The sequence below is a fragment of the Cynoglossus semilaevis genome, chromosome 1 (assembly GCF_000523025.1).
Source record: "Cynoglossus semilaevis isolate Cse_v1.0 chromosome 1, Cse_v1.0, whole genome shotgun sequence".
Lineage (NCBI taxonomy): Eukaryota > Metazoa > Chordata > Actinopteri > Pleuronectiformes > Cynoglossidae > Cynoglossus > Cynoglossus semilaevis.
This window is the reverse complement of record NC_024307.1, coordinates 20,039,137-20,053,544: the sequence shown is the minus strand read 5'-3', so window position 1 is coordinate 20,053,544 and position 14,408 is coordinate 20,039,137. Positions and strand designations below refer to the sequence as shown.

At 42.2% G+C, this 14,408-nt stretch overlaps 1 protein-coding gene across 2 annotated transcripts in view; it reads right to left on the bottom strand.

Moving 5' to 3' along the window:
• ppp2r5b (protein phosphatase 2, regulatory subunit B', beta) overlaps window positions 1-13,279 on the bottom strand; it is a 31,123-nt gene extending 17,844 nt beyond the window's left edge. The window contains exons 1-2 of one of the 2 annotated variants that reach the window (XM_025059988.1): window positions 13,136-13,279; window positions 11,539-13,003 (exon numbers count right to left, since the gene is read on the bottom strand). In XM_025059988.1, the coding sequence (XP_024915756.1) occupies window positions 11,539-11,731 (193 nt within the window). In that variant the 5' untranslated portion in view covers window positions 11,732-13,003; window positions 13,136-13,279. Of the gene's footprint in view, window positions 1-11,538 lie in introns of both variants that reach the window. The other variant, XM_008317554.3, reaches the window with a different exon arrangement.
• Between the last annotated feature and the right edge of the window lie 1,129 nt (window positions 13,280-14,408).

Here is a 14,408-nt window from a genome sequence, read left to right as displayed (position 1 = left end):
GAAGGTGAAATCTAATCCATTTTTAATGCAGCATAATTGTATAAGGATGTGTCATGCTGGGACATGGAAAGAAGGAATTGAGAGAGGGATTAAGTGTGCTGCGGAGTGTTGTGGAGAAATACAGTGAGAGGGGAGGTGAGAAAAAGGGAAGGGAGATGAACGGAGCGCAGAAAGACTTGCTGGGTCATGTGAGAGCTAGTGTGGGAGAAGCAGCGCAGAAAGACTTGCTGGGTCATGTGGGAGAAGGAAGAAGAATTGGATCCTTTCTTAATGCCATCTTTTCATCGACTGTCCAATCAGGTATCAGCACAGAACTCAGCAAATGAGTCGTTTATATATTTTAAAAAAAAAAAGGTGTGACTGCAGAAGTTTAACTTCAGCAGAGGTGAAGAAAGGAGAGGAGAGGAGCAGTGCAATACAAATGAGCAATGTCACACATCCTGCATCAAAACACCGACACACACACACACACACACACACGCGCACACACACCCAGCTGCACAACGCTAAATATAGTTCTGCTGGACAGAGACAGAGAGGAGAGGTAGAAGAAAATTCTGTGGAGGAAACAGGAGGGAGGAAAGNNNTCCCTCCTCCTCCTCCCCCCCGCTGCTTCTCTCACATCCTTCCATCAGTGGGAACCTCCCTCCCTTCGCTGCCTTCCTCTCTCCTCCCCATCAATCTCTCCTATGGCTGTTTTTTTAATGAGCTAGCACAGCTCATGGCTTTAAATAACAGCTATTCTGTTTGGGGCTGAGAGTTTGACAGAGGGAGAGAGGGAGAAAAGGACAGAACGAGGGGAGGACAGCCTCTGTTTTAGCTCCCATCCAGAGCCGCCTCCGCACCTCTGTCATTAAGCACACACTGATGCTCCATGCACCGATACGGTGACGCAGAGAGGAAGACGGGGAAAGGGGAGATGGAGGCAGAATAAAGAAAACACGGATATAAATAGTAAAAGGAGCTGCATCACCCATCAGGAGTGAGACACCGTGCGGCGCAGCAGCCAGAACAGTATAAATATCACCTTTGGGGCTTTAAGCCAGGAGCCTTAAATCCATCCCCATAATAAGGTTCAATCTATACACAACATGGAGAGACCCTTTATCACATTAGTCACTATTGGAGTGATTTTCATAAGAAGAATTCTTAATTCCTCGAAGCGCGTGTCACCGTCTGTTGGTTATGGGGAACAGGAAATTAGCATATGTTGCAGCCATTATGTGTAACATGTGAATGGAGCTGTGTGTCACAGGCAATCTCAGCAGTCCACAGAGCTGACAAGATGAGGAGAAAAGTGTCTGTATTTACCACGACATGTGATGATGCTCTGCTTTCTGCCTCCTCTACCCGAGCATGTGTATCTGTCAGAGGGAGATTCACTAAGTAACAAACAGGTTCCTGTGACACTTGAAGCTCTCGTCAAAGGAAAAGAGTTCACCTTTGGGGTTATTTACATTACAAATACAAACAGATGATGGACAAAGTCAAGAAGACTGCTGTTATTTCTGTTTGCTTGCTCACTTCGTCAGTGGCTTCCTTTACCTAATCACCTTGGTCTACTCCTGCTACTGCGTTTTACCCGCAACCTCTGATCTGCCTGACAAACCGTTTTACCCGCAACCTCTGATCTGCCTTTAGAGAGAACCTGACAAGGTCAGAAAAGTACTACTGCAGTGTGCGCACCCTCACAACATCCAGGTCAGTACAAAAGCAACTACTTGAATACTTTGAATGACAATTTGAGTGTCCTTGTAATATCAGCGTGACAGGGAGTCTGTACTGAGTGGCATCTTCCAGACTTTCAGCTTGTCCCTTTATCAGGGGTCACCACAGCAGTTCTCAGCACACCGGGTGTCCTTCCTGGCACAATGCAACCTGGACTTGGCATCTAGGTGAAATCCAACCTGGAACTTTCAGCACTGTCAGCGGGAACCGTAGCACTTAGACTCAAACACTGGCCCAGTCCAACTGAAGGCTAAAACAAAGTCTTTAAACCAGATTTTCTTTTTTCAAATCGTCTTTCCTCAAACCATCAAAGATCTGTATACAAGTCACCGCAGAGACGGAGAACTCCAGCATAATGTTCTCTAATGACTCTTACAAACAACAGATAATAAAAATTATTAGTGCATAATATCAACACATGGTGGGGACAGCTATTAGACCAATGTGGTAGGCACTTATCCCAGCTGGAGACCTCCTTAACGGTTGATTAGCAGCACTGTGGATCTCACTTTTTGAATAACAATCAGGTACTGTAAAACCCATGACGAAATGTGACTCAAATATCTGATACTGCAGGGAAAATATGTAGAGACACAAGGAAAAGTTAGCCGAATATAGTTCGGAGAGAGAGTCAAAAATAGAGTCACATGGTACTAAAATAAAGTCCTATAAAAATAGTAACAAAGTAAAGTGACTGAAAATGAACAAAAAAGAAGCTGAAATAAAATCAGTGCAAAACATTTGGTTAACTTTTAGAATATGAGAACTAGCATTAGCATAAACATGAATAAATAGCTAAAAGTGGGTTGATGCATGGCTAACTTAACCAAAAGATGCTTAAAATACACAGTTTACTTAAGCGTGTCTAAAAACAGCCAAATGAGCAAAACAAAAAAGAAAGCCTAGAAATAAAAGACAACCAAAGATTGCTGACCTTTGATTAATAAACTGAATAACTAAATAAAGTAACTTCAACCATATACAGTAGCTTGGATATTGTTTACATTACATTCGATTCATCTTCCCTGGAAAAAACACAGTCTGAGCAGAGAAGAAATTTCACAGGATCAAAAAAGCCCTTTGTTTAAACACAGCTGATATTCTCCCCTGCTGTTACCCCGCAAGGAGATGTGATAAATGAAAAATAATGTGCGACATTTTCATAAGACCAGGATATTTTTTCTCCTCTAAGCCAGTTGCTGTTTTTTTGTTTTCTCTGCAGCTCAAGCAAAATAATGATCTGTCCTGCAAAAATCACTCCTGCTCTGTCCTTCCAATCTCTCCCATCTAAAGCAAATTTAACTTTTGCGATTTCCCTCAGGGCTGATTCTCCATGTGCCACTGCACACTCACTGTCTGATTCCCTTTGTTTGTTCAACACTTTTTTACATTTTTACAACATGTCTATCATGGGCAGTGGTGGATTAGTGGTTAAGGAAGCAGACTTGGGTCAGGAAGGTTTCAGGTTAGAGTCCACCAGCTGCCAAGTTAGCACTGAGGTGCTCTGAGCATGGCACCGTCCCCACACACTGCTCTTGAAATAATAATAATTTGAACTACATTGATCTCATATTTGGTAAATTCTTGTGGTAGCAGCAGATATGCTGTTAACAGGCTACATGTGGTTCCTCTGGGAATTGAACCCAGGACGCTTTGCTTTCGAGGCAGGCGTGCTAACCCAACCCTATGGAACCAACTGCCCAAGCTGCCCACTGTTCACTTTGGTGATGGGTTAAAGACAGAGGTCACATTTGGTTGTGTGCAGTGGTGTCACAATGACAAGTAGTTCACTTTACTTTCTTTACGTGGTGTCTGTACCACATAATCTCGAACGTATGTAGAAGCTAAGTCTCCATGTGTCTCTGTACTCCAGTCCTTCCTTGATGACACAGCAGCAGGATGTGGGATTATCACACCGTCAGTTATTTTATTATCCATCCACAGCAATGTCCTCTGCTACTGCGTTTATTCGTGTGCTGTTGTAATTTGTCCGTCTTCTCTCCTCCCACCGCTCGTCCCTGACCTGTCGGCTTAATGTTAGGTCATTTCCTCCTCCTCCCTCCCTCGTCCACTGCACTTCTCTCATCAGTGCCTCACTTTCTCCCCCCACTCTGCCTCTTAATTGATCGGAGACGTTCACTGAGCGAAAACTACTCTGTGCCTCCTGTAACCTAATACCAGGTCCATAAAGGCTGCCAGACACACACACACACACACACACACACACACAGTCATTCAATCTCCCACATACAATCTGTGCAGAAGGTGACTGTTTTATGGCACATTTAAAAAGCTGCTCGCCATACACTAATTATTACAGTGTGGACAAACAACAAATGCTGAGTAAACAAGTGAAAACAATACGACGTTTACATGACAAACACTGAGGAGGTGGTCTTTCTTAGAGACAGGTTTTAGCAGTGAGGTCAGTAAAGAAGACTTACAGCAGACCATCAGTAGTGGTCTGCATTTCCTCTCTTTTTTCCTCTCTTCTTAGAATGTGATCAGGACTACTTCATCTTTATATAAGTACAAATCGACCTGTTGGCGATGATGAGAACTGAACTGAAACTTGCTCATTTCTGTAAAACTACTGTGTGTAGAGGCAGGATCAGAAGAATAGACTGAATGAAATGTTTTTGTGTCCTTGAATTATTTGAGGTAAGAAAGACATCGATAGCAGGTGGAATCACTTCAGCTTGTCTTGTTATAATTGGCTCTAACAACAGGCTCAAACAGGCCTGTGGTCAGGAGTGTTTTCTTAAATCTAGTGGGCATCAATATGTCTTCAATATTTGGTAAAAAAAAATATATGGTTAACATACCTTATAACCTTATCATTTATAACAGACCTTTTCTAGTTTGTTTAAGCATAAACATAAAAATTTAACTGTGCATTTTTACTCTATTCATTCAATTTGATTCGATTCATGAGACACTTAGACACACTTAAGATTCCCTAACCTGCATGTCTGACAGCACGTCATTCTACTAATCCCTTGTTTGTGAAATGTATTTTTAGAATGCATCTGGAAAAACAGGCTGGTGAATATCGTTGGTTTCTGGATTTGATCTTGTGAGGTTTGATGAAAGCCTAGTCAGACCAGTACTAGGGTCAAACTGCTGTACACATTATGCACTTGCATTCTGTAGACCATTAGTGTCATTCCCCATCTTCATTGAAGTACCTCCATGATCTCATTACTTCACTCTCTGATTTGGAAGTTTTTACCATTTTTGAAATTCCAACCATGCAGGATGTGCTGGTGCTGATGTTTAGACTGCTCACACCAGAGCCTTTGAGTCCAGACAGAATTAACTGGAGCCACTGGAGAGTTATATACATGTGCTGAACACCTCTGTTTTTTTCTTTTAGCAGTTGTAGCAGCTTTACACAACAAACAAGACAGAACATGTTATTTATTTCAGAAACAGACTTGCCCTGATGCTGCTCTGCTGAGCGAGAGATAATAATAAAAAAACCTTCTATCAATTTTTGATGAGACGAAACCCAACACCAGCGATGACGATGGACACAGCTGTCCTATAAGCTGCACCATTAAAACTGATTTTCGGCTTTGTCTGCTGCTGTGATCCAGTTCCAGGTCTACTGATAAAACAGCAGCCTCTCGTGACACGCAGTTTACAGGAATCGCTGCCCAATGATCGTCTTGTGACTTTCAGATAAATGTGTGCTATTGTGCTGTTTGCTGATAACATTTTCTGTTGTCAGAAGTGCAGGATTGCTCAGTCCAGTTGGGTGTTGTGCAGTTGCTGCTGTGATAAGACAGGGAGAGAGTCTGTTCGTCTTGTGTTTTTGTACCTTGTCTCCAGGCCCTGCCTGAATAATCTGATCTGTCCATCATCACTGAAATTATTTGCATTTTCTCATGAACATTTTTTTTTTCAATCATAATCACAAACACACAGTTAGGTCTGTGAAGAGAGTAAGTCTGGAAAACCATGCAACTGAAAGCCACACCTGGCAACAAAGCCCTTCCCCCGTCATGTGACGTTAGCCATCAGGTAGCACCACGAGATTCTCCAATGAAATATTTGGATTAAAATGCTAACTTTGTCTCTAAGGTCTTATCAAAACTGACTTTGATTACAGATAGTTAATCAAAGTAATTAGCACACAGCCTGACGACTTGTTAATGATCTCTGTAAAAATGTATTGACTACAATAAAAGTAATAGACTGGCTAATAGAGCTGCACCCACAGCCCTGGATGCTGATGTTTTGACCTAAGCTGTGAGGGTCTGCTGCTTCCTGTTCCACTGTGAACAGGTGGAAAAGTCACTTAGTGGCTGATACCTAAAATGTATACATAGTTCCATGCATGTGATCCAAGTGGTTTGCCTTTTAAACTGCATGTGATTATCTTGGCACCAAGTGAACATTAACATGGGCTTTTGTATTTATATTACGAGTGTTTCTTCAATGTGAAAACAAACGGCTTCAGATAAAAACATATTACCTTATACAGATCTTACTGTCATATGATTTATGATGTATAAAGAAGGAAGCTTATATATTTAGCAGGGGTTGTCACGGCAATAGTTTTAATGGTGATTTGGCAGAATTCTTAAACCAGATTCCTGTGTCCCCCCCCCTCCACCACCCACTGGTGGCCGGTGAGGGTCATATTACTACATCACTTTTGCCCCTAAATAATACCACCTTGTGTGTCATTATTATTATTGATTGTCATCAGATATTTTTGACCAGCAAATATAACCATTGGTGATCCTGGTGAGTCAGACATTTCGTGTCATTCTGGTAATGTGTACATCCACACAAATGAAGTTTCTGCGTGATGACCTCTTCTATCACTGTCCTGAGGTTCAACTGACATTAACAGTGGTAATGGTGGGTCCTCTGTCTTCACAAAGATAGGGTTTCTTCATGTGAAATGATGTAGAAAACAATACAAAAACGAATCACAACCTTAATGCAACTTGTACATTTCATATAGTTTATATATATATATAAACCTTTTTTAAAGAGTCTGATGTATTTTATTGTTGCAGAAAACTAGGGAAGGAAAAAAGACCAAAGACTATAAGTCAGTGTCAAGGTCAAATTAAATCATTCGAGTTCCATGACTGATGATTGATGGACTATATTGATGCACAAAGGTGGATCAATAATCTCAAAAAACCTTTTGTAGCAAATTGGTGTATTTAAAGCAGCGGTAAAAGGACAAAAATCAAAGTTTTAAATCGATCAGGTCATAAATGTGACCTCTGCCTGGTTAGTCTATAGTCAATAATAGACGACCTGTGACCAGGAAGCCTGACTGGTGTCCAGTAGGGGGCTCCGGGGGAGAACATCCCAGCAGCAGTAGCTAACAGCCTAATTCCTTGGTGTACATGGGGCTGTAGTTCAACGATAACTGCTGGATGTCAAATATCATCTTACAGCAGCAGAAAACATCTCCAGTCTCCAGTTTGGCAAGGCAGTTGTTTCCAAAACCAGTAAAACACTCCGGGTAATTTTCCAGGCCTTAACATTGCAACTGAAACTGAGATGGCTCTCTCTAGTTCTTACACTAAGGCTTTGGCTTCTAGAACCATTAGCTCCCAGCAGCAGCATGTCAAACGGGCGCCACCCTCAAGTGTCCTATCATTCAGTTTTACTATCACAGTGCGGAGAGAACAAGAGTGCTCTCACTGTGTCTGAAGACATTCTCGTGCCCATCTGGTGGCACCATAACTGTGTGACAGCAGATATTAAATATTTTAATTTGCCCGGGTCCCAGAGAAACGCTGAGTTTATCAAGCAGCAGTTCCTCAGAGTGACTTAATCATCAGCTCATTTGGGGCTCAGTCTGAAAAGAGCTCTGCGGTACTTACTTTAAAGCTTCATTTTTTCCAAAGACTATTAGAGAATTCCATTTGAAGGCAAGTTACTGCTGAGAGCGGCAAAAACAAGATGCTTTGTGGTTCAATGCAAGTCTCCGATCTCTAATTGGAGGCAATGACGTTTTGGCAACAAGATTAGCAGCTTCTCCAGCCAAAGAAGAATTTACTAAGGAGGTGATCATTTCTACGGCGTGGAGCTTCAGCAACAACTCATTTCTGTTTAATGTACATACGTATATGGGCAAAAGTGAAGCGCTACAATTGTGAAATGCCTTCCACGTGAAAAATAGATTTCTAAATTATACAAAAGGATGTAGCTTTATTCAGGTAGATATTTGAAAAATATTTTAACCCCTTAAGATCTGAGGGATTTACTGAGCAATGGCTTGTACAAAGTCACATTATTTAAAATTATTCAAATAACAATCTGGACAAACATGATGCATCCTAGAAGCAGTTAATCCGTTAGCACAAACTTCCTAACCTTGCCTATAGATGTTGCAAAAGATCCGTGGAGAGAGACAAACCTACACCCAAAGAACACCTCCCCCACAAGTAAGAGCTACTTTAAAACTGTTGAAAAACGTACCGCTATCTATCTCCTATACTTGCTACTTTAAAACTGTTGAAAAACGTACTGCTATCTATCTCCTATATTATATAGAATAGTATGTCTAGAATTCCAAAAGAAAATCTGTGAAGTAAACTTAAGACTAAGGTTGACACCAAAAAATCAACTACTGGAGAATAAATTAAAAAACCATCTATTTTTTTAGACATTTAACTCTTCTTCTGAAGATTCTGATCATCTCTGCATAAAAAGTTGATGTGAAGTATGGGATAGCACATGTTCACACACACACACACTCTCTCTCTCACACACACACACACACTGTGCAAGCCTGTAGTCCAACTGCAACACAATGCTAAGACTATTAGCAGAGCCCCTCACTGCTCCACTCCACATCTCTGAGTTAATTGGGTGCCATGACCCTCTCTGCTGTTTTAGTATTGGTCGCCTCATTGTTCCAGCTCAATCACCAGTTACTGGAGCGTCACAGGGATAGAATAGGCCTTTCACAATATGACCCACTGGCCCCTGTAAAGACGCTTCGCTGTGGGCACCTACGGACAGTTTCAATCTGTGAAATAGTCTTTCATTTCATTTCATGCAAAAGTACATTTCTATTGTTCATCTAAAGCCTTTACGTAGAGTAGAGGAGCACCTTACTGTAGGGTTGTACAAATTTGGAAAACAATAAATTAGCTTAACTAAGGAAAACAACAGCCATTTCCAGATAAATTCCTTCAAATGGAGTCAAGTCATCTATGACACCTAAAGCATTTTCTGAAGAAAATGAAAAAAATTAAAGGGTGCTTGATGACTGACAGCTTAGTCCTATTCTGTGTGGTATTTGAAATGAATACCTTCAAGACGTGCAAGTCATGGGTCACATGACACATTTGACTATTTTGGAAACTAAGGTTACTAACTGTTGCAGGTTTTCTATTGCTCTACAAAAGAGTGTTTTTACTTTCATAACCGTCTGTAGCATTCAAGTGTGGACAGGAATGTTTATCCCAAACTATCTATGATGTAATCCAATCCTTTCCTGGTTACATAAAATGGGTTACTTTAATAGTCAGGCTTCTCCTTCATTTCGATACAATATGATGATGGATAAGTAGAAGTGGATCCATGAGTCATGTGATCCTGATTGTTTTTTTACTGTACTTTCAGGTAACGACAGAGACGATGAAACAAATAAACAAATAAGAAAACGATTACATGTCAGATGTGAGATAAATGCGTTAAAACTCACTGTTTTAGCCCATGTCTGCTCGTGCATCAGACGTGTAGCTAAGCCCGAAGCTGTAACAAACAAAAGTTGCTCTGCTCGTGGTCTTTAAACCAAAGAGATGTCTCGTAGCTAAAGAGAGAAAAGTTCAAATTAACAATGACACCGTGGCTCCCTGGAGGGTTAAAATACACCCACAAGTCTGTCTACACTTGGCCTACATACTGCATGTTACAGTCTGAGCAACAGCAGGCTTTTCTCTCAAACGGATGCTGCAGGATCTTACTATCAGCTCCTCCTGGGGATCCTGAAACAGTGCCGCAGCAGTGCAGCAGCCATGTGACAACAGGCACTTCTGTCTACGAGGGCTGCCGCCCGTATACGTTTGAGCCAAAGGTGCTGTAGAGATATAATGAAACCTGTCCATCATTGTGCTGCACACACACACACACACACTTCACTCATTGGCTTTTAGTAGAAGGTCAGCGCTAAAGAAGTGAAGCATGAAAACACACAAGAGCATATGATTAGACGCACGCAGCTCCCTGTAGGTCTGACAGTAGGAAGGTCTCCTCCAAGTAGAGGGTTAATGACAAGTGATTGCAGGCTACATGACAGGGGGAGCAGAATTAGAAAGGAGGGTCACGGGCGGATTCCAGGACATACAGAACAAAGTGCCCTTGCATTAAAGATACAACAGAGAGGGTGGAATTTAGAAAAGTAGGAGGAGAGCAAATGAAAAGTTCGTCCTTACTGGGAAAGCTGCTTCAAATGATGCCTTCATGCACAACAGTGAATGCAAACATGCAGTGTTACAATAGCATATTTACATATAATACACCATAGACGCATCCAACACTGAATTACCAGTGAAACAAAACATAAAAAACAAATAATTCATTTTTGTTTTTTCCAGAAGTACTACATTGGAAGTTAAAGACAGCTCCAGTAGCATGAGTACTTTTTAACCCAGAGTATAGTAGAGCCAGTAAGTTGCAGTAATGCCACTCAAAGCTCGATGGACGGGTGTTAGCAGGATTATCCTCGTCAGGCCAAGCCTTGGAAGGAAGTGATTTTGAAAGTGATAAACTCTCTAAATAAATACTTTATCTAAAGGATTTTCTGTTTCAGTCAACCAAATCAAACACTCAGTAAAACTGTAGCCCATACATTACATTTGAAATGAGCTTTTTTGTTTTCATTTGTCACCTTACATTGCAGAGGGTGTACTGAGCTACAGCACGGGCTCAGAGTGACCATCAGCCAAATATTATGTGGTCATTAGTCCTTAATGGACATATTTTAATAAATTACAGAATTTTACTTACGTAAAACAATATTATTGTACCCCAAAACTTAACTCCTGGACCTGTCCCTTGAAACTATGATATCTAAGGATGTGTGGATCTAAAAGCAGCCCACAAGGAGACAGCTTGAGTTCTTTCAGTTGCTAAGTGGAAAAAATAAAATAAAAAATCAGGACATCAAAACAGAAACAGACCTCAGGAACAAAGACAATGTATAAACACATTTTCATGGCAGATTATTTTCCAAAATAATGGATCTCGGAAGATCATATGACCATCTAAGTCATGCAGGCAAAACCACCGACTGTTAATAAAAAATGGACAGAGCTGTGTACATTGCAAGTTTTAGTTGCAGAGTGAAACAAAGGAGAAAAAGACATATTGTCAATTGTCAATTATCTCAGTCTTTTATAACTGGACTAATTTTAAATGATATCAGTTATGGCACATTTCCCTTTTGATCCTGTGGCTCCATTCCCAGTGCCATCAGTTCACCCAGGTCATCATGAGAACCAGAATGTTGGGGAACAATCGTCTTTACACTGATGCAACCTAGATACACTATATGAAAAAGGCATTTAACTATCATCCAAGACCCGGACATTGTTAACCTATCTATGAAACCATGTGAGAAGTAGCACCATTTTCAGTAGACTTCAAAGTGTGCTACTTACGAAACCAGCAGAGCACTTTTTGGGGGGGACCTCAACAAGGACTAGTCATGGTTTTGTTCAGTTGTTATTTCCACTGCATTAGTGTGACAGCTGAAAACACCATACACCACTAGGACTTCCCCACAGCAGGTTACACAACGGTGTTTGAATGAAAGAGCCTCACCTTTGAGCAGGGGCAGTGGTGTAAGCTCCACCTGGGAGCTCTGGTACCGGAACTGGGACGAGCTGTGGGACCTCCTCTGCCGGGCCCTGCGCATGGACCTCCGAGGAAAGCCATCCACCTTCTCCGCAGACGGCACCGAGAAGCTGGTGGTGGGTGAAGACGGACTGGACGGAGGCAGCTTGGTCGTCTCCATGATGGCTGTGTACACGGCGTCCGTGCGTGCTTGTGCGTAAGAGGGCCTTGCGCGTGTAAGTGCGTTAAGAGGCGTTAAGGAGGGTGAAGAGAGGGTAAGGAAGGATGGAGGAGTGGGTAGCTCTCCGGATCACTAGCAATGGTGAGGAGGATCGGTTAGGGAAGGGGGGGAGGCGAGAGATGATGGGGGAAAAGGAGGTGCGAAGGAGAGGTGAGGGGAGAGATTTTTTTGCTGTCCAGTGCCGTGCTCCGCTCCGCGCCTTGGTCTCTCTATCAGAGGCGGACAGGAAATGGCAGCAGCAGCGTCAGCATCATGTCTGATTCTTCTCTTGGTTCACCTGCGGATGTGGAACAATCGCGCGTGTATCATCCCCGTGGAGGAAGAAGGCTGTGAGGAAACCAGATGATGCTCAGACATGCAGGCGCGTCTCCATACACATGCGCGCTTCTGTGCTGCTGCTGCTGCTCTGCTCTGCTGGCGTCACACACACTCACAACATCGGCCTAAATCTGAATATGTGATGGTGTGTGTGGAATTAAAATCAATGTTGTCAAAACACAGATTCACCTCCTGCTCCTCACACACATCGGTAAATAGCCAAACCACGAACAGATTCCAGGTCAGTGTGCAGTTTGTCTTCTCCTCGCCGATGATGCTCCAGGTCTGTGATGGATGCTGGAATCATAAAATCATCAGTCTGGGCCTCCTCCTCCTCCACCTCTCCTGCTGCATCACCCTTGTCCTTCCCTTCCTCTGAAATGGATTCCACTAAATCAGCCGCACCTTCATACCACCTATTACTGTTGTATGTGAATGAATTATTCTAGCTTGGATTTCCAGGTGCTGGTCTCCACACTCCTTCTGTCCGTCCCCCAGCCGTCTCACAGCGGTGAAAAACACACAGTTACTACATGTGCAGGTTCCTCCGCCAGCGGCCGATGCGAGCTCCGCTCCGCTCCGTCAGTACCTCCACTCCCGGTGGGAGCTCCAAACAAGAACAATGAGGAGAACAGCAGCAGCCGCTCCTCCACCTGCTCCTCCTCCTTCTTCTCCTCCTCTTCTATTTCCTCCTCGCTGCAGTTGCAGCCTCGACTGATAACAAAAAAAGCAAAGGCCCGCGTTACACAATAGCAGCTCGTCTGAGTCTGTCAGACGTTCGACTCCGGTCCCTCTGCCTTCCTCTGGTTATCCCGTCGACCAACGGCGCGGCGGTACGCTGCGTCAAGATGCATGCAGTACTTCGGAGGCAAACCGGAAATCGGGTTTCCTGGGCTATAAAAATTTTAAAAAATGGTGGCGACAAAAAAAAAAAAAAAAGTTCGAAGAAGTATCCGTTATTCAACGTGTGTTTTCCCTCAAGTGTACGCTTCAGTAATTCCCTAAAATAATTTCTAATAATCCCACCTGAAACAGCTAGCATGAGTAGACCACAGCAGGACGACAACGTTCCAGACTAAATGTCACACCTGTAAGTAATCGTCTAATTGGTCTAATCCTCCACCTGCGTTGGAAAGAAAACCCAGGGAAAAGTGACTGAGTCACAGGGAGAACCTGTGAACTTCATCACGCTGCTCCCACATTTGGTCGTGTGAAGTGATGTGCTGTGTCACAACGACAAATAAATAATAATAACTTTCACTTCACTTGAAAGGCCTTTTGGCTGTACGGCAAGAACAGCAACAACCATATCTTCTTGTGGTATCTCACATTAATTAATACATTTTTACATTTTTTTTAATTAAAAAAATAACACAAGTAATTACCACATTAAGCAAAAATATAATTTTTCAGCAGCAGAAGTAAAAAAATATTACAGGCATAAACATTTGAGGCCTGGCAATAAATAAATCTAAAAATATCAACAGATAAAATTTTAAAAAATGATGAAGCAGAAATGCATCTATAGAGAGAACGCTCAAACACAATAACCTCAAACCAATACTGCACTCAGGAGTGTTCTACCAGACTACTCTTACGCTTTAGGACTTAGTACTAATATGGAGAAGAATATTTCTTTTTCTGGTGTAAATTATGTTTTAACATTTTCCAATTTGGAGTGGCTAAATTAATATGAGGCAGAACATGTTGCATGGATGTTTTGCTGAGGTTGGGAGTGTAGAGCTCCACAGATTTAAGTATTCCGTTTTCTTAATATTCTGTCAGAAGTAGTTTTTTGTTTGTTTGTTTGTTTGTTTGACTGATTCTGTTCATTTGTTGTTGTTTTATTTTGAAGGGATGCGACCGGAATAGCTGTTCTTTTCTCTGTCTCTAACTTGCACCATTTCAGTCTGAGGTGGCGCAAGGAGAGAGAGAGAGAGAGAGAGAGAGAGAGAGAGGAGAAGAAGAAGAATGAGACTTCTCACTGCGGATGACGCTATAGGATGTTTTATTTATTTATTTATTTAGTGGCTCTTATTTATGTGTCCAGTTTCTATAATTGGCGTTCATTTAACACATCGACGTGTCTTTATCGTGAGTGTGCCTGTGTGTGTGTCATCACCTCGACTGTTGAACATGTGGATGCTATTTTATCAGGAAACATCAGCTGCAGCTGCAGCGGTGTTTGTGTTCCTGTTGCCCCACATTTTCCTCCTTTGCGCAAGCGTCGGTGATGTAGGTGTTTTTGGAAACCAGCTTCCATCCATTGTTCCCCTAACCCTTGTAGGAAACTCACTTC